Source organism: Pyxicephalus adspersus, chromosome 4 (genome assembly GCF_032062135.1).
Source record: "Pyxicephalus adspersus chromosome 4, UCB_Pads_2.0, whole genome shotgun sequence".
NCBI lineage: Eukaryota > Metazoa > Chordata > Amphibia > Anura > Pyxicephalidae > Pyxicephalus > Pyxicephalus adspersus.
This window is the reverse complement of record NC_092861.1, coordinates 110,869,015-110,896,194: the sequence shown is the minus strand read 5'-3', so window position 1 is coordinate 110,896,194 and position 27,180 is coordinate 110,869,015. Positions and strand designations below refer to the sequence as shown.

At 36.1% G+C, this 27,180-nt stretch overlaps 1 protein-coding gene across 1 annotated transcript in view; it reads right to left on the bottom strand.

Annotated features, from left to right (window-relative positions):
* Positions 1-9,675: 9,675 nt before the first annotated feature.
* STXBP5 (syntaxin binding protein 5) overlaps positions 9,676-27,180 on the bottom strand; it is a gene marked incomplete in the record, with an annotated part of 197,039 nt that continues 179,534 nt past the window's right edge. The window contains 7 exon segments of the mRNA XM_072409289.1: positions 9,676-10,870; positions 12,976-13,196; positions 14,869-14,980; positions 15,960-16,125; positions 20,559-20,928; positions 21,644-21,883; positions 22,645-22,695. Of these exon segments, the coding sequence (XP_072265390.1) occupies positions 10,829-10,870; positions 12,976-13,196; positions 14,869-14,980; positions 15,960-16,125; positions 20,559-20,928; positions 21,644-21,883; positions 22,645-22,695 (1,202 nt within the window).

Sequence of the window (27,180 nt, the reverse complement as noted above, 5' to 3'; positions counted from 1 at the left end):
TAGAGAGGGTTTTTTCTATATATAAAAACTTCTCAATAGCCACACAGATGAAGTCTCCTGTTAATGTTTGCAGTTGCCCTATGTGACTAGACTGGTCTAATAAGTATGTTAGATTCTTGATACCAAACACAATTTTATGATTTGCAGTAATTATCTAATAGGCTATGATATCCAGTATATAGTGCCTTTGTAAAGCTGGCCCATTGAGGGTCAACATTAGTTTTGACTAATTTAATATAAATACTCCACATTAAATTTTACAAATTTGATTATTAAGGTTGGGAAATCTCTGCTGGGCTTCTAGGAGGTGCAGAATAATGTGTGGGAGCAGGGTTAGGAAACGTTGTTAAACAAAGCTGACATGAGCAACATAAAGGGAGCTAGAATCTGGTTATGGCTCCTGAAATACTGATCAGCATACAGATTCTTGTAAATGTGACTAATCTGCTAACAGCCTTCAAATGGCATGACAACTATCACTGTACTATTTTAGGGCAACTTGTCAGGAAATATACTTTGGCAAAGAAGTCCGGTTCCATAGGCAGGTTCCATTGGGGTCGAAACTACTTCTGTGTTGCCTAGGAGCCACCCAAGGAGTACTCGGCAGGATTTGCAGATCACATGAATGTTAGGAATCTTAATATCCGCATCCCACATATAACTACATGCATCTCTCTAATAGTCATGAGCTTCCAGGTTGCACAGCAACGCTTGGATCACAACCAAAGGTAAAGTGCAGATACAGTATGGTGTCTGTTGGCATGAGTTGCACATTACTTCCTCTAGATTCTACAGGAAAATATAAAACTGATGGAAAGTGCACACATTACGTTTTGCAGTTAGGAATACTCATTTTATTGATAAGGATTTATGTATTTTGAGTAGAAATATAACTTGGAAATTTTTAAATATGTGACATTTTCAATATTTGTTTGATATGGCTTTAACAGAAATATGAATTTTTTTTACTGTTCAAGAGGACAGTAATTTTTTTGGCCTGGCCATACAGTTTTTAGAAGATTGAATATTGAAGACTGAAAGTATGAAACTGATTTCTGACATGAATGGGAGTTTTTGGTCAAAATAGATTTCCAGAACTATTCTTATATAGCATATGCTGCTTTTGAGATAAGGTAATCAATGTTCATAATACAGGACAAATACTATTTTAAAAAATATGACAATGTTGAAAATGGAAAAGATTTTATATACCCAAATGACTGCAAAATTATGGGTTGCATAAAATGTTTTTCAATAAACATTCAGTTTCTTTACAAGTATTCCATTTTTTTTCTTGTACTTTCATATGAACTTTCAGTCAGAGGATCCTATTCTAGCCATGTTTTTATGTATGTTCTTGTTGCCACAGCTATTTAATATATCTGTTGTTTATTGCCTATTCTATTCTGTTATGTATACATTGTAATTTCCCCAAATTTTAAAATCACTGCAATCACTGGCACTAAAGAAAATGAATAATACCTTATCATGCTCATTACATTTTTGTATAAGACTAATTAGTATGAACTGTGTAAATTCCAAAATTGAACTTAAGAAGATAAACAGAGAATATTTGGAATATTTTTACACCCTGCCTTAGGGAAGGTTCAGACCCAGCCTCCGAAGTAAGGATTCTGGCGGCTGGCACCTTGCTGCTCCGTTACTAACGCTGCAGCGATGGTTTTTAAAAAACCAGCATCTGCATATTTGGCAGCTGGCAGCAGTGAGCACTACTGGTACTACTCACTGCCGCCCCCATTCATTTTCTATAAGGCTGATATGGGGAAAAGCTACTTTTTCACTGGCATGAGGAAGTTGTAACTGCACTGCAACCACAGGGCTTGTCTGAACATAGACCAATAGGCTTAATAGTTAGGGTTTTACTATGTTCATTTTCTTAAAGCAAAACTACTCACAGGATTTTTTGTGCAGCCACATGTCTGCCCCCCTCCCCCATCCCTATTACACATGCAAGCTTTTGGGCGGCCAAAATAGAAAGCCTCACCACCAGTTAACATGTGCAGGACTCACTGCTGATATCAGAGGGGAGGGCTACTACACTCCCAGATAAAGGAGTGATGAAATAGAAACAAATGGTGCTAGCTGCAGTGGGCAGGGGAGGGGGTGGGGGGATAGGAACCATAAGAAAGAAACTGTTAAATACTGAATCTTGGATTTCTTGACATTTTGTACTTTACACAAAGATGTGCAAATTCCATCTATATTTTTGCAGTGTGGGAGGATTTAGTTCCTAAACAAATATTACACGTGTTACAGTACAGATTCCATTTTGGATACTACAATTTATTATTTTTACTATTGTATATTAATTGTTTGGGATAATTGTTAGACACTTTAACATTTAATTTTTTTTTTTTTAATTTTCCAAAATAAAAATAAAACTGAAAACTCATCTCACGCATACATTTTGAGTCTGCTTTAATTAAGGATCTCCAGCAGATTGTGCGCAACCAGCAAATTATTTGTTAATGCATGTACACGTGAGCACACTAGGTACAGCACATATATGCAGAAATTATCAACATGTGGTTTGCTATAGTGCTAAACTTTTAGGGTGCTTGAGAAATCATTTGGATTAGTATCTTTGTGTTGTGTGTCTTCCGTGTACCGAAGTTCAAGCACTAAGCCGTGTGCGAGATTCCATATGCTGGTGCTTCGAAGAGACTCCAAGAAAAATAAACTTCATTGTAAACGCGTGTGCGCGCATGCGTGTGTGTGTTTTAATGTGATTTCATATATTATGTAGTTCATTTTGCAGGAACCTCTATCACAAAAGTAGGAAACTTCAATTATTTACCACGCAATAACATCTAGGACTGTGTCTTACACATTGAACACCAGTGTATAATCAAATAGACATTATGTACGCCTGTGATCTATGCATATCATAATTCATTTCGGCTTTGTTTCATGTTTGCATTGCATGTATGTAACCAGGCCTATAAAATTGGCAGGAATCATACAGACTCAGGCTACAATTAATTTGGATAAAACACTGAATTATACACCTCATCTGATTGATGTTCCATTAGATCTGATCATCAAGTTCTAAAAGCATCTGACTGTAATTGCCCATCATACATGCTACAACGCTATAAAAAAAGTTCAAAACAAGAAGTCCTATATCTATATTGTTACATGTAAATGTGACAAAAGAATACCTAATCATGTGCAAGCAAATATAAAAATACATAGTGTATATATTAATTATATATATATTTTTTCTGCTTGCACCTGGTTGGATAGCTGAATTCAGGAGGAATTCATTTCTCTTATTATGTAAGTGATAACACTTTGCAGAGTGATATTTCACTTTATAAAGTGAACAACCTAAACTTTATTAAATTATCCCCAAATGGCTAAATTACTGATAACAAGCAGCTGGATATGTACCAGAATGGGAGATCAACCCATTCTAGGCCCAAACTTAACCTAGCTAGTATTAATGATCAAACAAAAGGCTGCCTTCAGTGGAAGATAGAGAACCTGTAATAACCAATGCGTTTATCAGTATTGTACTGTTTATGGATGTCAGACTCAACCAGCAAAAAAAAATTGAAGCTTAAAAAAAGGTATATTTGTAAAGAAAAAATTCTGCCCACAGTCCTGTATTATGGTTTAAGTAAAATTAGCTACTACTTTTAATTACTATCATTTCATATTTATTGACATTGCACTTAGTTTTAATAAGTAGTTCAGAAAAAAGAATCACAACATTTAGTGTACAAGCAGTATTTACTGGAACCAGCAGTATTGTTTTACTGCCTATTTTATAACATAAGCCCTTGGAAAGTATTGGCGGTTTTGTTTCTGCTGTACTGTGCTTTGTAAATGAATGTTGAAATGGCTCATTTTGATTGTCTACTTAAAGCAATGATTAAAAGGGTGTGCTATATTCATAATGAAAGTGAGATCCTGACACCCTATTGTTCACAAATACAGTCATTCAGGCTATTTATTGAAACAGTTGTTATCTGTCCTTTTCTCTGTTGGAATACAAGAGATTCCTCAGTCTCAATTCACCAGGATGAGGATCCTGATTTGAGAGAGAGTTATCCAATGAGTTCCTAAAAATTGCAGTCATGGTGCTCAAATAAAGATTTTTTTTGTGTGTTAATGTTTTGTGAATTGAGCTTATTGTATAAAATAAAATGTCCACATGTGATACACTTGAAGACAATTGCATTCAGTGACCAGAGTAGTAGCGGTCTGATTTTAAGGATACTACTGTCACCAATTTGTGGGAAGATTCACTTTAAATATTGAAACAGCAGCAACAAAATAAAAGTGCTGGCTATACTATTAAACAACGACTACATGAAGAGGCACAATGTTCAGTATATGGCAATCTTAGATGATAACAAAGAGTGGGCCAACTCCCTGTAGGAGCCTTAAGCTGCGTACACACGGCAAATTTTTCTCGCCCGATAATCGGTATCGGCCAATTATCGGGCCGTTCATGCATCGTGCAGTCTTTTCTCGTTGGAAAGGATCGTGAAAGATCCTTTCCAACGAGAAAAATTGCAGGTGTGTATGCAGCTTTACTCTGCATTCTATATGATGAGGTTAAGGTTCTACTCAGGGCAAAATGGGCAATTTCCCACGACTCCTACCTACTCCAGGGCCTCAAACGGTGGATTGGCAGGGGTATAGGAAGTTAAAATGTTGTGCATTTGGAGCCCCAATTCAGATTACACCAGGTTTCATTTTCTCTAAAACCACCCTAGTTCTGCTGTATTTCAGAGTGGGAAGGAAAAATAGTACAGCAATAAAAACCATGGAGGTAAACATTTCTTTCTAATTGAATCTCCTAGGATAAACAAACATTATATCCCATATCAAGTACATATACCAATGCTTTAAATGCAATGTTTTATATTTGACTATCATATAAAAGCAATAACATTCTCATTCACTTATCCCCATCATACACAAATATAAAATCTCAAAACTGCACCAAAGACTTGGAAAGGTAGACATGGAAATCGATAAAGAATATCTAATCAAGGTCTTTAATTCAGTTATTTTCATATAAACCTAACCATATATTTAATAGCTTAAGTTATAAGTGTGTCAAATATTCCATGTTGGTATACACAAACCCTTTTATACACACACAGTTAATATTTTCCACAAAAATATTACTATTAACAGTCTTACTAAGTTTAGCAAGTCTCTTTTGGAAAGGTCTGTTACTCTGGACATCAGTTTCAGAAATGTATTCTCCCCCATGTGCCCGGTCAAAGTCTGAGACCTGATGATCTGCTCAGTTCTACACGATCAAGCTCATTATACACAGTTCTATGGTACACAATGGCTTTTTTTTTGTTAATAACCTATATATGCAATGCATCGAGCAACAATTTATGCAAAAGATTCATTTTTTAAATATATCCTCTAGTTTGAAACTCCTGTGCTTTTTATATATAATTTATGATAATCTATATGTATATTTTTTTTAATCAAATATAACCAAAAAATGTGTATATATATATATATATATAAAAAAACACAGACACACATACTATTGTATTTATGTACCTCCCATCTAGCCACTCAGGCACAGACTCTGCTGGCCATCAATATCATCATCGGTACCAGGACAAGAAGCAAGCAGAAATCTCCCTACTAGGATCACAGACATGAAAACCTAACTAACCCCAACCTAATGAGAGTGTTTATTGCTGCAGCCCGACTGGACAAATACCCCTCTAATTTCCTGTCCCAGGATGGAAATCACTTCTCATGGGAGATGGCAATAAAGCATATATTCTATTCCATAATATCCACATGTTGAAACTGTACCACTTTCACCCTCTTGAACCAAAGCATTTCAGTTGTGAAAGTCTGCGTACACCATATTCAGAAAAGTAAAAGCTTTTGAAGCAAAGCATGGCCAGCACAATGTTCTAGCTTCAAGCAGTATGCGCTCATGGTCTTTCCAGTATTGTCTGTATTCCACTGAATTTAGGAGTGTCTATCTTCCTGCAGAGAAACAACTACACTCTGAGACCTAAGTAGAAGAAAATCTTTTTGTTTTTATCATTTGGCATTGTATGTGGCACCATTACTTACTGTGCATTGCCTTGCATCTGCTAAAGCCTTATAAATAAAGACTCAAAAATAGGCAGCTTTTAAGTCCCTTAGATGTTTGAATTACTTTTAAGGCTCCCTACTCCCCCCAAACTTCTTTGTTCTTTTCTGCATGTGACAACATAATTACAAATGGAACCACTTCCGCTCCTGCACCACCTTGACAGATCTTGGTTAGGCAAACAATAAGTGTATATAGGCTTATAGAAGTTAGTAGGTTTAATGGAAATATGGATGGCAGACCTGACCTTTAAGGACCTTGGAATTCACTTTCAATTCTCTGTTGCGCATGGCTGTTTTAGCTCAGATAATTTAAATACTAAATTTGCTTGAGTCTCTCCGTTTGCTATTTAATAATAGAACCATGTTAAAACAATACCTTGTTTTTGGAATTTACTATAAATAAAATGCTAAAGGATGATTATTGGTAATGCAACAATAATGTGCTATTATCATCCTGAATGATTGCGTGACTATAGGTTTAACAGTTCAAGGTTTTAACATAGGTATAGTAACAAAAAAGAAATTTGAAACATTGGATCCTTTGATGAAGGTTTAATGCTATTATCACAAGCCTGCCATAACTTTGCATCTCTTACTTCTAAAACAAATATTTTTTTTGTGGAGAATGAATGTTGCATTTAAGTTTGATGGTTCACAACAATTTGGGAATGCCCTGGGTATTGAAATACTTTGTATTATGTCTTATAAGAAAAATAGATGTGAAAGTATACACCTTGCTCATAAAAAAACATCTTAATGGTTTTAATATGAATAATTATATTATAGAATGTTTTATATTTTCCATTATTGGTAAAGACTTTTTGTATTCTCCTTCATGTGTATATATTGCACTGTTCTTCTGATCATACACAAATATATTTATTTAAATATAATAAAAACCAGTCAGTGCCCAGATGCAGTGCTTCCATTACCCATGACACTGGAGTGTTTCACTAATTTTATTCAAAGCACAGATATATTATCACAGTCACATGACCTGGTCATCACATGACTGCAACATGCCAAAAAAATGTCTGTGGACAAGTGCCACTGAAAAGATTAAAATAAATAGAAAAATATATCTTTAGAACTGCATGCCCTAAACATTATAATACTGTAATTGTACATGCAAACTACAAATGTACAATGCTGCTGTAATAAGAAATTACACTTCATTTATTTCTAGCTACTTTATAGGCACTTAAAAAGAAATGAACTATTAATAAATGAATGGATTACCTCAGCTAACAGATCATAACATTAACATTGGTGAAAAGGAGTAATAAGACACACTAACAAATGCTTTGTATGTGGGCTTGGAACCCCTCATATGACTGTGCAGCTCAGATCATCTTTAACCATCCAGCTTGGAATTGGGTATTAGTCCAAACTTTGGCCCTCAGGGAAAAAAAAAATGTAAAAGCCAAACTATACAAGTAATTCTAAAGTCAGCAACATAATACAACTTCAAAAATTTCATTGGACTCTCCAGACATGACACTGACATAACATGAACACATGCTTTACAATGCTGTTCATGTGATTAATCCAAGGTAATTCAAAATAAAGTCGTGATTGGCTAGCTATCAATACGGGACTCAGTAACATGCACTTGGAAAGTCTAATTGCAGAATTATTAGGATGTCTGGTTGTGCTGATTGTGTGTCTGAAAATTGCATAAATAGTTTGAGCCTAAACATTTCACATGTACTCTGTCAAGATAAGTGGAAAACATCCAAAACCTAAAAACCCAACTAAACCCAAAATTAAACAAGGCAAATTTTCTCTAGATTCAGCCATTGGGTACAGGGTTAAATCAATATGACACTAAAAGTAGAACATTAGGTCCACTCAGATCTGAAAATGCATAGTTCTCTAAGAGAATGGACACTGGTGAGTGGATCCATAAAGAACCTTGGACTTTGACTCAAAAGCTAGCTTTCTGAAAAAAAGGCATCTGTCTAAGTGGAACTTTTAGTTTTTGCAGTTGGCTTTGGTGGATGGTCTATGTGTGAGTAAGTGGATTCCTACCATGAAACGAGTCACATGAATGAAAAAGGTGTTGCATGAAAATTCCCTAGAAAAAGTAAAGGCATCTTATTTTGGAAACTAATTTAAACCAGGCAAGATTCAACATAAATATGATGATCGAGGGACATCTATTACACCTGTAAAAAGCTATCCTTATCCTATGTCCAAGCATCATACCTAAACTTGATGTTTTTTCCATTGTGTTTTTTTTTGTGGTGCCTTTTTGCAGTCCTCCCCCTTACCCATCAATGTCTCCATGTATTACTGTGAAAACGAAAAAATATGTCTACATGAGTAAGGGCAGAACTTGGGAAGTAGGTGGTGAGTGAAAATTTGCCTTGTTTGATAAGGGTTTGATTGGGCTTTATTTAGAGCACCTGAACTAAGGATAGGTTTTGACATCACACATCAACCAAACATTCTTTCTCTTGTACTGGACATAAAAAACTGACTCTAGTTGTTGGCAAAAAGACATCTTTCTTCAGAACAACCATAAAATTATTGAGCACTGAGGACCAGTTTGGGAATAACAAGGTTAGTGGTATTTGTAGCTTCTTACTTCTTTCAGTAATAAAGGGCTAACTTTGGAAACATTGTTGCATTCCAATCCTAGTACTTTGTAAGGCTTACCTAAAGTGTATCTAAACCCAAACCAAAATGAGGAAATGTATGTGTGTGTGTGTGTGTGTGTTATATATATATATATATTTATATATTTTTTTTTTTTTGCAGCTTACCAAGTCCTTCGTTTAAGCCTCCGGGTTGCCATGCTAACTCCATTGTACCAAGGGGGAAGCTATGGTTATCACCTAAGCTGGACTTGGACATTGGCAATTGGGGGGATCAATTGTTTGGAAGAGATAGGATCAACTCATTAGAAGTGGCAAGAATGATGCATCTCTGGCAAGATCAACAGGTATTTGGTATTAGGTCTTTATTTGGTAAATATGTCCCTAGCTTGAAAGAACATACTGAAAAAAGTACTGGTAAGCTGCAAGATTTTAGTTTTTCTTGGGTTTAGATATCCTTTATCAACTAAGTCAAATATGGACATACATGAAATATCCCTCAGCAACAATTAAAATGTCCAATTTTTATCACTATAACATTATCAAAATCCAATTGTCAAATTTGTAATGTTGTAAAATTGAGCACACTGGACTAAATTTTCTAAATGAACTGAGAATAAATATGAGAAAGGACCATTTACAACTCCTTTGCATTTTCAATTTGTTGCTTTTGTTCTGTGCATTTTATATGCATTATATTTCACTGTTAAAAGAAAGCCTCTTTCAGGAAACCACACTACATACAACATACTAAACATAACTGCTCCTTGGCATATCTTCCTAGCAGATTCTTGAGGCAGGTTGATGCATGTATTATTAAATATAAATAATAATTACTTTGTGCCATACAGGGAAATAGATGCTATGTGTATGTTTGACCTACTCACTTGGTATTTTTGAGTAAATTATTATTAGTTGATCTCCTTATAAATACTAATAAAATAAAGGTGTTCACCAGTTAAAAATTTATGAAACAAACTTGTAATTTTGCATTTTTTTTCTTTTAACAAACATTAAATATATGAATTGAGATATCTTCTTAACCTCTTCTTAACATTAGGGTACCCATGTTCATGAACAGTACAGCAACAGAACATTTAATGTGAAAACAATTCAGAACGATTATCACAGGAGGCAAAAGGTTGTAAAGCAGCTCTGAGCTCCCACATATGAAAGGCAAAAATAACGCAACAGCCCAAAAATAAAATTCATAAGGTGCTAAGGGACAATAAATAAACGTGACATAAACCAACAGATCTGGACTGCTCTTTTAGATTAGGGTTTTAGTGAAAAAGTGGATGAACCTTCACCTGCAAATGTACAGACTTGTAGAGATACACAGATGAATCCTGGCAAAGTCAGGACACTCTTGGCTCAGGGGCCACAACTGTCCCAGGAATTCACTTAAGATTGTTGGCAACTATGCTTCTACAGTCATTATCAACTCTATAATGATGTAGACATGAAAACAAATATGTAGTGGTCAAAGTGCCATCAAAATTAGGGAAAGCAACATATCATTTTCTGCAGATGAAGGTATCTCTCTGGCCTCACTTGTGCAGTTACTGCAGATAAAACAGAAATTTTATTTTTGTCCCATAAGAACCAGGTGAATCTGTGGACAACCAACAGATAGCCAATGCTAGTAGTCCAGGTATAACGTTCAATAACGCCATTTTGTTTTGTTTTTTTAAGAAAAGGGAAACACCCGTAAAGACAAAAAAATTAAAAAATAGCACAAAATATTAACAATGAAAAAAAAAAAACACAAAAAAACAAACAAACAATATTCACTCTTGGTCATTCTTCCTTGGGTCATTTCACACTACCTAAATTGCTGGCTGCAGTCTTCCTGTCTTGTCCCTCATGACACAGCTTGGAGAAAATACTGAGACTCTTTCTGTTTGATTGAATGTAATGCTCCTCAGTTAAAGCCACAAGACTGAGGTAAGACAGTATTTGATTTGTGCTAGGAAACAGTAACCAAAATGAATGCACATCCCTTGATCCCAACTGTCCTGCAGAAAGAAATGTTGAGAAAAATGGATGTGTGTTTTCGTTAAAATCTTTCTTCCTGGTGAAGTCAAACAGATATATTTGGGTCTGGTTTATCAGAACTGATACCACTTCTTTTCTTTGTATTTTAACATCATCTGCAAAACATAAAGTGAAAAAAAAGTCAAATATTTTTCTTTTCAAAACTTTAAAGCTCGAAATATTGTGCATTATTTTCACACGTTTTTTGTAGGTTAGGTTGCATCATGCAATAATTTGCATCACAAAATGCTTCATATTCTGTTACCGTGCATTGTGGTGTGCTACAACATATATGCCTTGGAGCTGTGATGCCTTGCATGGAGAGGAACAGTAAAATTGTATATAGTTCAATCATCAAAAGTAGTAAAGGACAGTACCACATGTTATATGGCAGAGTTATAATTATCCCAATAGTTACTAAATGAATGTAAATATTTGGCAGGTAAAACACATCACAATCAAATATTTACCGTATTTTTCGGACCATAAGACGCACTTTTTTTCCTCCTAAAGTGGGGGGGAAATCAGGGTGCATCTTATGGTCCGAATGCAGAGGTACAGGGGCATATTTTTTTACTTACCTGTGTCCCCGCCGGTCCCCGGCTGCGCCGATCTCTGCCTGTTCTGTGATCCAGCGTGCGGCACTTGTGCCCGCCCACGAAGGCGGCGCCGATTGATTTGATGAATGCCGATCGGCGCCGCCTTCGTGGGCGGGCACAAGTGCCGCACGCTGGATCTCAGGGGAAATCAAATCAATTTTTTTTTTCTTGTTTTCCCTTGTGCGGAAAACCTGGTGCGTCTTATAGTCCGGAGCGTCTTATGGTCCGAAAAATACGGTAAACAGTTTTAAGCTATTTGGCTAATGATCTGCTTAGAAACATCTGTCTCTGCTGCTTTGTAGGTGTCTAATAATTAAAACTAAAAACAGGCAGTATTTTTAACTGGTAGTAAACTGTACCAGTCAAACTCACAATATGATCATCATGATGGTAAATATTTTTTTTTCATTTTAATGTTTAATTTTTATACCTTGGTTCAAAGTATTTAGTAGAATGATATTTACATTTCACAGCAGTATATAAATCTGGGAAACAGAGCGGAAGGGCCATGGACATGATTACACTACAGAGATGATGATAGTGGTAGGTTCACATCTTTTATTTTAAGTCCTAGTTAACAATTATTAGCTGTCAGTTAAGTACTTCCTATTGCCTTCCCCTTGTTACTTTGCACTTGATGGTTAGCTTTGTCCTTGCAGCATTTTAGGGATATCTTATTTATAAGTTATTGACCTAGTTTTCTATCAGAGGTAGAATTTACCAACTGGGTCCAGGTTGCCCAACTTCAGTCCCAAAGGGCAACATACAGGGCAAGATTTTTAAGTAAACAGTCAATTTCTGGCCCTTTATAAACTATAAAATGCACTTTCCCGCCTGTAACATAATTTCTATTTTGGCCCCATCCATGAAACCTATTTTTTTACTGAATGCAAAAAACAGCTTACTGAATTATATGAATAAACTCCCATGATGTTCTTTAAATAAAGTGCATTTATCAGTAACTGCATTTACATTGTTTGTATACATACGTAATAAAACCTAACTTTTCCATAATTATTATTCTAATAAATACATTAGGTAGAAGTAAGCAATTAATAATACCTGTCAAAACAGTATATAATAATAATAGCACAATTACCACTGTAATTACGATGACAACTGTGGAAATTGCTTGCTATTAAGTTCCTCCTTTTGCTTTGCATGCTGTGCTCATTGATGTGACCCCTAATTTTCTATTGAACCACAGAAATATGGGGGTGCCAACACTTACCGTCATCTGCAAATACTAGTTTCCTGTTGTGCTAGTTGACTGGCTTTAATAATTACAGAGCCACTGACTCACAACAAGAATGCAGTTAGTGTTTCCTTAATGACAAGTCAACCGAACTACACAGGTCAGAACACATTTACATAACAATTCCAAATCAATGGAAGCCTAAATGTAAAAAATTACTGTAAGACTTGACAATCAATAAAAGAATAGTTTAAATTTAGCTTCCACATACATATAGTTATATGGCCAAAAAGTGAAATTACCAAAATAATCCAATTATCTATACTGATCATCTGGACCCCAGCATAATCAAGCTTTTACATTTAGATAGCCATCTCTGTTTACAGGTACGAAATCACTGGTAAAATAAATACTGTATTTGTGTTACCTCGTGAGCTTGTTTTGAGAAGGAGTCTGCACTGGTGAGCATGGCAGCAGTTTTATCTTCTAACTCTCCTAGTTTCTGTCCTCTCTCATCCAGGGCCAACCTAGCACGTGCCAAATCACCAGCAACACCAGATGCTGCTCCTTTAACTCCTTCAATGCCGCCAGGTCCAGGAATGTGCTGAGCAAGGCTCCTTGGTGCTTTCCCAGATGCTGATTCTCCAACTAAAACATGGAAAATAAAAGGTAAAGTAACCTTAAGTAATGCCTTCAGGAATATGTTTAGACCATTGGGCAATTATGCTTTATGTCTCAGTACATTCCCACATCTTAATGATTGATAGAATTTATAAATAGCTAATAAATTTGCAAGTTCATGGGAAGATAGGAAAATCCGGCAGATCTTTGCATCCCATGCACCTTGAGAATCAATAACTTGTGTGCCTAGCTAATTACAGACGATTAGAAGTCACGTATTTATTTGCTAAATCTACCTCCACAAGGATGTTTTCAAAATATTGCTACTTGGTAACTGAAGCCTTCTTAAGCATGGATGTTTTTTAAAAGAAATGCCTGCTTTGTCTACATGAGTTATTTTCACACCAACCCATAATAGTTGGTCACGTTTCCATTTTATATTTGAAAAATAGACAGGAGGTCAAGGCAGACTGCAGGTAAACAAAGATGTAATCTAAAGCAGCGGTCCCCAACCTTTTTGGCCCCAGGGACCGGTTTCACTGAAGGAAATTTCTCTGAGGACCGGGGGGGGGGGGTGCACAGAGAGAAAAGAGAAGACATACTCTGGCGTCTTCTCTTTTCTCTCTGTGCACCTCTGCTGCTTCAAAGCGATCACATGACATCTGACAGCCAATCGAGCTGCATGTCATGTGCTCGCATTGCTTGTACACAGACTACTGTGTACATTTACCGGCATCTCATACAAACACCGCTGCGGACCACTTCCGGTCCGCGGATGGTGGTTGGGTGCCGCTTCGTTTTCAATAATGGATCATGTACTCGCGGCCCACTGAAAACACCGCCGCGGACCGGTAGTGGGCCGCGGCCCGGTGGTTGGGGACCGCTGATCTAAAGCACAGAATAGTAATGAAACCAAAAACACCTTTGAACACAGACTGGATGGAAGCACCTCATCTAAAACCCCAAATGACTGTAACAAGGTGTTGCAGTGTGACCATGCTGCAGTGCAGAGGAAAGATCAGAATAGGAAGGAGGTGCATGAAAATCCAGCAGATCTTAGCTTTCCATGCACAGCAAGAAGGGAAAGGTAAGAGCATAGAGTGGTGAAGGCCTTGGCTCCCAATTCAGAGTTTGAAAAGAATATATCCCATTGCAGGTTGATCCATCTGGTAGCTTTGGGGCAGTACAAACCATGCTTTTTTGGAAAATACCAGGACCTGATTTTTCCACACCAGTGGTCAATGGATAAAGTTTGGAAAAGACAAATTAATTTTTTGACTTGTGACTTTATGAAGGGACCTTGAGAAAATAAATCAATCCAGTTATTGGATTGTAGGTAAAAAAGGGTTGAGAACATGAATTTTGTTTTATTTTGTATTCATTTTGTCTTAGCATTTAACATAAGTTGCTGTAATACATGCTTTCTGCTTAATTTTCACTCCTATTTTGTGTACACATTTGAAAGGGACTATCTACTATGAGAAGAAGAAACTGAAGTGATAAAGTGTGAACCTAGCTATACAAGAATAGAGGTCTAGGCAATTGACAGGGCAGTAACTGTCACACTTCTGGTTTGATCTGATCCCCCGCACACTTCTGCAGTGGCGTCTCTCAATACTTCAATGCAGATAGGTTCATTGTAATTTATGTACAATCCCAGATATCTGTAAAAAGAATAAAGAGAAAATATAAAACTCACAGAGGTCTTCTCTGTCGAGTGATTGTGCTCCACCTCCAAACAAGCCTTTGAAGAACCCTCTGTTAGGGGCTTCAGGGGTTTCAACTGGTGTGAACAGTTCCCCTAGCATTTCCTAAAAAAAGATAAACAGGGTTAATTTTTTTCATGTACAAGAAATAAAGAATAGATTAAATAATTATAATGTAGATAATAAATTGCCTATCCATTATATGACTAGAATACAAACAGATGCAAATTAAATATAGTAATAAAATCTAAGAACAAGAACTCTGTATAGAATAAGCATATTTGGTTTTTTTTTTTTTTTAAAAGGCCAGTAGTCTGCACTGATGGGGTTTACCTAATTTAAATCTAAACCCCAAACATTAGTTTTGGAAAGAGTAAGGAATAAATGCCTGTCTTTTTTATTTTGCAGTGTATGTCTTGTTATAGGAAGAATTTCCTTAACATCTTGTATTAGAGACACACCTAGAAGTAGGAGGAAAAATCTCTTAAGTGTGGTGGAATTATCACTATAACAGATGTGCTAATTGGGGGGACTTCCCCTTTATCCTTTCGAGTGACTACTGTTAAAACTTTGCATTATTTGATTTTCCATTACTTTCTATCACAATGATAGTGGTTTCTGTGAAGGGTGAATCCCCACAATGAGAAAACATCAGCACTTAAAACATTTTTTGCAAACAGCCTTTCCTGTACCTCATCCGTCAAAAATAGTGGGTGCATAGTGTTTAAAACATGGTAGACAGAAAAATGTGCAGCACTCTGTGGATACAAACTCATCTGTGTTTGACCTGTCTGGTCATCTTCTGTCTACTAAGCCATTAAAACTTGACTAGGATCTAACCCTTCTCTTCTCAATTTAAGTCTACCATGAAACGTTTTGGATTTTGTTAAACTTGAAGCACTATATACTCATCCAAATAATTTCCAGAAGACAGTCCAGCCAACAGATGATTTTTTTTCGTAGATATATCTATTCATATCTATACCCTTACACTGGTAACAGCATTCTATCAGCATATTGTTCCACTACTAAAAGGAGTGTTTAAAACTAGTTATCTTGCCCCCCATAGAATGACAAACATTACCTGTAGGTTCTCACAGGTTTCTTGGCTATAGGTGATTCTCTGGATTTCAGTAGCTGAGACCAGATATAACGCCTGCCCATTGTTCGTGAAGCAGAATGTTCGGGCTATCCTCATGTTGGTTATCGGCAAATAATTTACATCCAACAGCGGCCTTAAACTTGGCAAACTTTGGAAAACAGAAAAGACAAGTTTATATCAAATAAGAAAAAGGGAAAACAGTTCACCCAAAATTATTATTAAAATATTTTCATTACCACTAACAAAGAATTAGGTAAAATTAAATAAGCATGTGCTTATCTATTGCATAAATATTGGATTAGTATTGTATAGGCTGCCTCCAGAAAACAATTCCAGCCAATCTACATACAGAGAGCAAAAGCATAAATTAGAATTCTTCTACCTGACAAAAGATCTATAAATGATGTAATACAGCTGTTCTCTGTGGTTCCATGTAACCACTGGGTTTCTGCAAAGGTTGCAAAGGGTTAATTGAGCAATTTCTACTGGATAGGAAACCACTAACCAATGTTTTATGTTTTTGTAATGTTTATAGCTGTAATGGAAGGTTGCTCCAACAGACCACAACAATAAGGTGCAACCTTCCCAATGAACAACATGCCAATGAAACTTAACTGACATTAGCCTTGGGCTGTCAAAAATAATGGATAAAAGGCTGATAAGCATTTTCTATAGAAAATGTTTTGGTTACCTCCAGGCACCATGAAGGAATAACCAAAAATCCTAAAAAGTAAAGTAAGCTAAGATTGATTAAAATTTAAAGCTGACTGCATCACAACCATCAACCACCTTTATATGCTTTTGATGTGACAAAACCATTTATTTCCTAAAGCACCATTACTGCAGGGAGGTTGGGAAATATATACCCTACCATGTTGGGTGCTACATAGATTTATAGAATGTACTAATTATGTTCTATTCATATGGAGAAGATGATATGGGACCATCACAAAACTAACACATTTTGTTTATCAAGAGCAAGAGCAAGGTAGAAACTCCTATAGCTTGATGTCGCCCCTACAGATGAGGTTTCTTTTTAGTTTTTCCAAGGACCACAAGGGAAATGAGATGACTATTCAATATGAATGCATACAGCAATGCAACTAACAAGTTTTACCCCTTTTTGTCACAATTACACAGTGATTCTATTATTGCCATCTGTGCTGCACAGCAATAAATCCTAATAGAGATTGTAACTTTTCCTTAACTATCCAAATCTAAAAATAACTTGGCACAGGTTGGGCTTTAACTTGGTTAAGTTTCCCAGGAATTTCAGAACTGCTTCTCATATCTCATGTATAATCTTACATCACAACCTGAACAAATCAGCTACACAATTGTAGGAAGATCAGTGTAAATATTTGAGACTAACAGGAAAGTTCAAGGGATTATAGAAGCAACATTAAAGTCATTGTCTCTTTATGTGGCCATTATTCTTTGCAACATACCATTTAAGACTAATACTGTATTTACATTGTTTTAAAAAGAAGCTTGGTTTCAGCAGACCTATACATATCACCAACTTTGTATTTCTTCAGTCACAAATGTGCCTCAATAAAATATACATACATTTATTGATTTTTCTAGCATACAAGCAAACTCAAAGTTTGTTAATAACATTATTGCTGCACAAGTCACTGAAATGTGTTTTCTTTCTGAAGTGTTCACAAATTTGCCTACCAATATGGTAATTTCAAGATTTCCCTGCAAGATGGGTTACTTTTTTTTGGTAGGATACTCTCCCTAAAGTATGTGCCCTAACACTAAGGACACTAAAGCTTTCTATATTAGAACAATTAAGTTTTCTCAGGTGGTTATAATAAAATAATGAAACCACCTCATAAAACAATAATGAAACCACCTCATAAAACAAAGAGTAGTTTTTTCAGATCACAAAAAACACATACATGCACTGACCGGCCAAAACAATACAAGCATGTGTAGGTCTCACCTTGTGCCCAATGGGCTCTAAAACCTAAAAGTAGCTAGCAGCAGAACCTTTAAGCCACACTGCCATAAGTGTATTTACCCAGGTAAATTATGCACACACAACTGTCCATCTGCATGGTTTAAACAAGAATGCTCACCTGGCCTTTGTAGGAGTTTTTGTGAATCTGTGGCTAAAGAGCAAGATTTTTCTTTATTTCATGGTCAGCAGCATGGTTTTTCAGCAGTGTGCGCTACCGTAGCTCTGAACAAAGGGGCGCCCCCCATGAACTAAACACAATTTAATTTTTGTAAAAGGGGCTCAAATTCCTAATATACCCCACTACTCAACAGATACCGTTGTAACAAGATTTTTATTATTATCCGGTCCACTAAAAATTGTTTTAATGTTTTGATTGATCCATGCATATCACTTAAAGGGAACTTTTTTCCCTCTTTATCAAAGCTAAAGTTACACATGACACATTCTTGTTTCCTTTGATAATACAGCTTATCAGTTTACCAGGAACTAGTAGCAGTATTGAAAAGCACATTCCCCAGTGTAGTCACTAGATCCCGGTGAAAAGGTTCAGTTTTTGAAATTTTTGAGACCTTCTTCCCATTGCTGGTCATCTGGGTCCTCCCCCCAAAAAAAAAAAAAAAAAAAAACCTAACCCCTTTCCTCCATAAGCACGATTTGGGTAATTTAGGTACAGATGCACTTAGATAGTATATAGTAAAATAAACAAAAGGCAAAGTTGGCAGCAGGTCACAACATGACAATGGTACTCTATGGGATTTTAAATTAGACAGACTCAGGGCAAATGGTTGTCATGACTAGTGAGTATACAAATGATAGGCATAAAAGAAGGGTCTAAAGTTATTTGTACAGGGTACCAATGCAATGTACACCAAAATATGTGACCTACTGCCAGTACTTAAAGACTAAAGTTGAAAAACCTTAAACAATTATAAAATGTAAACTTTTTGCTTAATAAATATGTGCTTTTGGTAAAAGTCATCCTTACTTAAACCTTTGCTATCTGTGGGTCATCAATCTGCACTGCACATCTGTATCCTTATTAGGAAAAGTTAGTCTGATTTTTGAATCCTGTCTGATTTTTCATGCCTTGAAATACTCCTGCTAATTTTTTATGGACTGCTTTTTTATGTAGCTCTGGGCTTATCCCTATAATCAAATAGTTATCTTTGGTGTTGTCGGCCATTGCTCTGACCTGGTACTGAAACTGTGTTTAAGAAGTGTTTGTCTGATTCTAACACCGTGTGAGCTGACTATTTGTATGTTAATAATATTACTCCTACACCTGCCTTACCTGGTTAGTCAGGTATTGACTCTTTCGATGCACCAGACCCACCAAACTTCTACCCTTTGGCTTATTAAACTTTTTTTTTATTGGGACTTTAGGTAAAATTATATTAGAGCTAAGTATTATTGGTATATTAGCTATAGTGAAGTTGAAATACTCCGACCAGCACAATTCAGAACTAAACATCTTGTTTTCTACATTTGATAAAAAATGAATAAATACATAAGACTGACTGACGTATTTCAGTGCTCAATTAGGCACCTGGGGCCTACAGCTTTCATGTAGCTGTAAGTTTTCAGTAGTACTCAAAGAGTTTTGTTAATGTGTTTCCTATTGTATAGGTTCAGTAGTGGGAGTCTGCTGTAATCTGTAAAGATAATTACTTCAAGTATTTCTTTTAGGCTGGGTACACACGTGCAATAGTTCTCGTCCGATAATCAGCTCAGGGTCGCTATTGGACGAGAATCTTGCGTGTGTACAACGCTCATCGTCCGAATGACCGTCCTGGCGGATCCACAGAAGATGACAATGAACGGTCGTAAAGAAAAGTGAAGGGGAGAGAGAGCAGCGGGGTGCCACTCTGTTGTTCTCCCCCTCCCCTCTCTATGGAGCAGAACGGTGCTGTATGTACAGAACTCGTTCATGCATTGTCCAGTCATTAGTCGTTGGAAAGGATTGTGAAAGATCCTTTCCGACGACAATGAATGCACGTGTGTACATAGCCTTATAACCAGATCAAACTTAGCAGCAGCATGTGTCGGTTAACCTGGCAATAACTTTATGGCTAAATTGTATATCTATAATTTATAATCTAAATATTTTATAGGGCATTAGTTAATATATTGTTTCAGTGAAAACCCTGCAGTTTTCAAAAATAATATGTGTTGACGGGCTATTTTTATTAATTTTAGGTAATTAAAATACTTTCATTGCACCTGAAAAGATTTAAACATATCACACTTTAAACGCTCTTGCAGTCTGAGCTTGCAGTGCTCATCTGCAGGCTTAAGGCTTTTATCTTTTTCTAATAGCTGACAAAGCATTCACATAATTGGGAAAAGCTCCAATTTGTTTCTGATCATCAGTATGGGCCCAAGCTGTTCAAAGATTGTGAGCCCCCAGCTACGACAAGTACTTGCTATGGAGAAAATGTCTATAAGCATATCCTCAACATGCGCCATCATCCTGGGGAATGTTTGTATGCATTCCATGAGGGTTTAATGCAAAGTTCTTCATAGAATAATGGTAAATATAACTGTTGGCCAATACTAGCCTACCTGCACACAATGCTACATATGATAAAAATGTTAGAATTTGTTTCTCTTACCTAAAAGTCATAATGTGTCCATTGGCACAGAAACATGCAAGGCAGGTACTACTACCCAGTGACACTATATCTCCACGGAGGACAAAAGAAGTCTCTGTTATGTTGTGTTTATAAATGCAGTTCTGGGAGGGCAGTGAGATCACTTTTGCCTGCTTTTCAGAACATATCACTGCATATTGATTTTCACTGATTTCCTGAGACGAGGAGGGCGACACTGAAACTGGCCTCCGTTTTTTCAATCGCTCCTTATCATCCTTATCTTCAGGTGCATTGGGTTCCCTCCAGGATTCATATGCTGGTGGAATTAAAGCTCCTTGAGAGTCCAAAAAAGCCATTCTTAAGATTGGGCCCTTTAGCCTTAGTATTGTTCCTGCAGAGAAATAAGTAGTTGCCAATGAACTGAAATGTTTTTAAATTCAGTCAATTAGGCAATAACTCAACTAACATATACCAAGTTTCAAATCCTACCAATGCCACATTCCAATTAACAGAGATTATAAATAAAATAAAAAACACAGTGGGACTTTTGAGGCATTCACATTCAAGTATTTTACAAATAACATTAGTAAGTTTTCTAATAAAAAGTTTATTATTTACATACATATTGCCATTATATTAAAAAACATTTAAGAACAAAATAATCCTAATTATTTTGTAAGCGTGATTTGCTGTACATTTATATTTCATTATGTTTTTGACAGAAATAAGAAAGATAAAACATAAAATTTCATTGTTGTAGGGATCCCTGAGTGCCCTTGAAATCCAGAGGTGTCATCATCAGACCCTATTTTTCTATATTTAAAAACAAGTTCTAGGGGACTTGCTACACGTTTGCTCTTTCCAGTATTACTTTAATTCAGACCTGTGTTGTATACAAGCTAATTTGTCACTGTACTAGGGAAGGGGGAGCATTCTGAGATAATGCTGACCATGCCTGCTTCTGGATGACCATGTCAGTTTACCAGGTATCAATTCAGCACAGCTATAATGGGATTTCCTGTAATATATGAAACCCCTCCCTCATTGCCACAGATGGCCTCACACACAAGAAAACTACCTCAAAGTATATTATATGTGTTACTTACCACTTGGAGATACAATAACAGGCTGAAGAAGTCTTTGCTCTCCTGATGGTGGCAGGCCTAAAACAATGACTAACACAGTACCTAGCGTGGTTCCCACCCATAAGCATGGTGACGTAGATACATCAGGTTTCCTGGTATACGTCTCACAAAAGTGAAGAGCAGATATTGCCTCCCGTGATTCTTTGTCTATGCTAGTCACACTTGAACTCCGTGACCGGCTGAAAGAATTGTCTCGGACATCTGAAAACATAACATACATGGTAAACATTTTGCCAGTAAGCTCCGCTGAATAAATATGCTTAATAAAAATATTAAGCACATAACAATGTTTCAGATATACAACACACAACTGTAGGCACCAGCAGAGTTCTCATAACCTGCCATACACTACTTCACTTTATGGGAGTTCTTTAAGTAGAGTAGACAATATAATGCAGTTTTCCAGTTCTCAGAAGTGGTGACTACTTTTGTTTTCAATTTTCAGGCTAAGGATTTTTTCAGTAATTACAAAAATATCTATTTATTTTACCAGAAAACAATGTCTTGAATGCGACTTGAACTTAAGGAAAAAAACCAATCTGATCTTTCTACATTAAGCTACTAACCCCCTACCCACCTCTGAAGAATGGTATTTTGCTTGCATTTAGGCCAAACCTTAGTACATTTTATTTACTACAAAGGAATCATGGACAAATGCCTGGGTAAGCAGACAAGGGAGAGAAAATACATTTCATACTTCCTCTCTGCTGGCTACAATATAGGTTACATAATGCTTGTAATAAAAGTAAAGGTCAGGTACAACTTTTCCACGTAACTTCTGAAAACAGTAGAGGCACAAAACTCTGATGAAAGCAATAAGTCTTGAGTGCATGTTATGATGATGAAAAGAATGTATATAAATATGTATAAGATAATATCTGTATCAGGGATACAAACATACACAAGTGGGTAACACATAATTTGCATTTAGCATTTATATTTCTTCATAAAAAAAGCATTACCTAGATCAGGCTTTAACTCTGTAGGTAGGCTTAACTTCCTTGACATCTTTGCTATAAGAGAAAAAAAAAGACATCTTAAATTTTGAAACCATTTTCCATTTTTCCCATGGAACAGATTTACTAGTAAGGGTTAGCTAATTAAAAACAAAACGTCATGCTGAAAACAGAACTTTGCAGAAGAAGGTATATATGATAGCTTGATTATGCTTGCTTGGCTTCAGAATTAAAATAATTGAATTAGTCAATTTGTATATATATTATAATACAAAACATCATTTAGAAAAAACAAAAATCAAACCCGAAACGTGCACATCAGTACAGAACACTCTACTCAACTTCTTAAAATTTCACTTACTTTGTAATATGTCACGTCATGGATTTGTTATGCCTTTTACACAGCATATAATAGAATTTACTTTTGGAAGGCAATGTGTTATTAAAATATAACTGTATTTAAAGCACATATTTACTTTTTAATAGATTAGGATATACCACAAACCTCTACAAATACAACTTACCTCACCTCTCTTTTTTCATGTTTGAGGATTGTCATGACAGACCCAGGCCAATATAACCTTGCATTGCTTACAAGAAGACACATCAGAGGCTTAACTGTACACTCTACAGTAGTTCTGGAGACCAGTATTTAGAACAAGGCTTTGCTTACCTGCTTGATCCAAAGTCTTTGGTGACAGAGCTAAAAATTATTATTTTTGTACTGTACTGTAATCACTGGTCAGAAACAGTTGGAAGACAACCGCCTCTATCCCATGTGATTTCAGGTAACCAAAACTGGTAAAAAGGGTCATATGTACAGTATTTGGATTCTTTTGGCTTTTCTTCGGAAAAAAGATCAATTTACCCATAATTCTGGGGAACGTTTTTTTTTTGCCATTTAGAAAAACTGGGTGCATTAAGTCCCTATAGCACGCTCTTTAAATCACCTGCGTTTGTTGTTTACTACACTACAGAGGATTTTTTTCCCTTTAAAGTAAGCATTCTAAGCACATCAGTTGTGGTAAAAGTCCTATGAATGTAAAGCAAGTGGTTAAATTTAAAGTTGAAATAAAATTTCACTTTTAGGTTTGTATGATCAGGCGGGTCTTTAATCTAGAAAGGGTCAGGCGATGCCCTTTCCACAATACTGTGTCTTACCTACCTGATCACTCCAGGTTTCTGCCATCAAAGCTGAGCTGTGCATGTACAGCATCAGCTTTGGTTTCCAGAGAAACCCGGAAATTCCAGCTTCCTTTGCCTGTATCAGGAAGAATAAACTTCCACACACCTGCATGGGAGTTACGTCATCCCAGCACAGCCTATCAAGATGGCTGAAAATCATCTGTTAAGGGAAGAAGAGAATGAAGGTAGTGGCTCCCTGCATTGGAATGCAAATTGGAAAGACTTTCGGATTTAGTTCTGCTTTAAAACGTCTGCCTAAAGGAGACTTTTTAAAATGTATAAAATATGTATAATATATATTTAAAAACTCTTTTGAGCACCCAATCATAAAATTCCTGCATGAAAAAAATAATCCACAAACAATTCTTAAAGTATATAAATCAAAAATATTTAATCCAAGCACTGTTTACACAAGTGTATTGTATACAATAGGTATCCATGTGAAAACATCAGCAGAAATGTGAATCTTTTATGCTACCATCACAGCTAGGCACTCATCAGACTGAGCCCTATCAAATTACTCAAATTAACCCCTCAGAAATAAAAAGGTCAAAATAAGGAATCTTTTTAGAATCTAGAACCTAGATTATTGGGATAAGAACCTTATTTATATTTTGATAAGAATTGTTGGGGAATACATTTTTTTTATTCAAATATGATTTGTGCCAGGTTTGGGTGACTATGAGTCAGGAAGAGAAGAGTTTTTATATTTACACATCAGTTATACATTGCCTGTCCCAAAAACGTCCCAAAGCATGTGGTTCCAAAGTTATGACCTGGGGTTGCTTCAGCAATTTTATGTTCACAAAAAACAAAGTCAGTTGACTACCTGAATATACAAAACCACTGATTTTTAATTCCCCAATGGTACAGGCATATTCCACTATGACAATGCCAGGATTCACTGTGGTCAGAATCTGAAAAGTGGTTAAGGGAGCATGAGACATCATTTTCATGGACTGGATCATGGACTAGCCCCAGGCCTGAACCCCATTAAAAACATCTGAGATGTACTAGAGAAGACTTTAAGAAGCAGTACAACTCTATCATCAATTCAAGATCTTCACAAAAAATGAATGCAACTCTGGGCGGAAATAAATGTTGTGGCATTGCACAAATATATAATATATATAACTGGCTGAAAGAGTAGCCGGTGATAAGTGTGTATATGCATAAAATTAGGCGTGTATTTAAATGTAATAAAAAAATAATAAAATATAGTTATTAGTATACTTTTATTTGGTTGACATGTTTAACATCTCGGAATTTTATATCTATATTGTAATTTGTATTTATGACACCTATAATGTTTTTGTCATTGTTTAGCACACATAATTGATCTGTGATTTCCACTACTTAAGTCCTAGCAATATGAACTTACATACTATTCCTTACATTCTAGAGCAGGGGTCGGCAAACTTATTGGACTACTGGGCCATTTCAGGAGGTCAAGAAGGCACACTAGGCCAGAAGAAACAAGGTGTCCAAGGAAAGGTTTTTTCCAACCGTGACTGCAAGCGAGCAGCCTCAGTCTTCTGCTCATCCGAGGTAAAGTCTCTGTATGTGTGCGTGTGCTTGACATCGAAATGCCCCTTGAGTTTCAACTCCTTGAAAGTGCTGTTGGTGTCGTTGCACACTAAACACAGGGCTTTGTTGCCGCGTTGGACGAAGAATAATTGGTCAGACCTTTTGGGGTTGAGGACATGACGTTCGAGGTCAACCTTCCAGAGACTGGTAGCTGCACGTTGCTTCTGCTTTTTAGGCATACTAATTGGGGTTACTGTCCGGGAACTCGATGATATTGATGATATCACGGGAACCCACGATAACGCGACAATTCAATTAACTATTATTATAGTTGCTGGTTTGGTTTGCAGTTAACCTGGCCAATCTTGATACTGGTTTTTAAGAGCAGAAAAACTTAAAGTTAGGTACGAATATTTATAATAACCGCATGTTAGTGATTTTTAAATATCATTGGAAAGGTCTGTCATTCTATGAAAATAAATATCCTTATCCTGGTGTGTGTAAGTATTGTGAACTTAGCCTAGTTTTTTTGTGATAGGTGATAAATGGGTGATATAGATGATACTGTAATAAAAATTAAAGACATTAGCAGACCATTTTTACATTACAAAATGGGACAATCATTTAAAATACTTAAATAGTTAATGTGTAGAAACAGTGGTGTATTATCTCTATTTAATGCCAATGGCTGATTTGTATAGACGGAAAGTTCTAATAAGGGGGGTCTGCTTACTGGCTGTGACTCAAAGTGTTCTAGTTTTGTCTTTCAAAAATCAGAGATGTAAAAACTGATTTAGTTTAATTAAAACAGGTGATGCTATTGCTCTCTTACTTGCATATAATTCAGTGGTATATATCTATTATATAGAAGAAGGATATATTTGCGCCTTCCCTAAGATGACTCTGCTGGTGGGGATAGGCTGCCTTGCGGCATACTGCTCAGTTAGGGGACAAGCTGCTCTATTTAAGACAGAATTCTATATTAGAAGCTATCCTGTAAAAGAGAAATTGCCATATGAGGAAGAAAAAAAAAAAAAAAAAACTATCTTGCAGAAAGGATGCCACTAACCTATTTGCTGGTGCAATGGGAGCCATTACCACTGCTGTTGGTAATGTAATGACGTTATATCATGCAAAACTGCACAGAGGTGTTTGTCTCTAATAAAAAGATAAACACCAGATCCATTGCAAACTACCTTTTAAAAATTGTGCCTTATTGAAAAAAAAGTATATAAACTACTGCCATCTGTAACCACCTCCTAAACATGAATATCAATATAAATACCATTAAAACTCCACATCAAAGCAAAAGATAAACCTAATCTGGTGTAACAGAGTCCAAGCACATGCAAGTATGTAAGTAGTGATCATGTAGCTTGTGGTAGCAGCAATATATATCATTATATTCTCAAGACTTCCATGAGCTCTATGATTAGAATACACTGAAAAGATGTCCATGAGGACAACAGAAGTTCTAGTACAATTGTTTCCATCCATCATAAATGCAGAGTGATGAAACTTCCGGAACTGATAAATTCTCTATTCCAACGATGTCTGACTCAATGAGAGATATATCCTTCCTACAAGTAGCTTGGCTACTTGTAATACATTTGATATTATGTGAATAGACAGTTGATTTGTACTACCATAGTCCTATTTGTATGAAGTATCGCTGTGACATTTTTGTATTTAAAGATATTTTTATCAATGCTCATCTTGGTTTGGGTTACACATAGCATGAGCGGCAGGAATCCAGACCCACTGCAAACAACTAAGCGTACAGATTACATATAAATACATATATATATTTATTTATATTTATTGTCAACT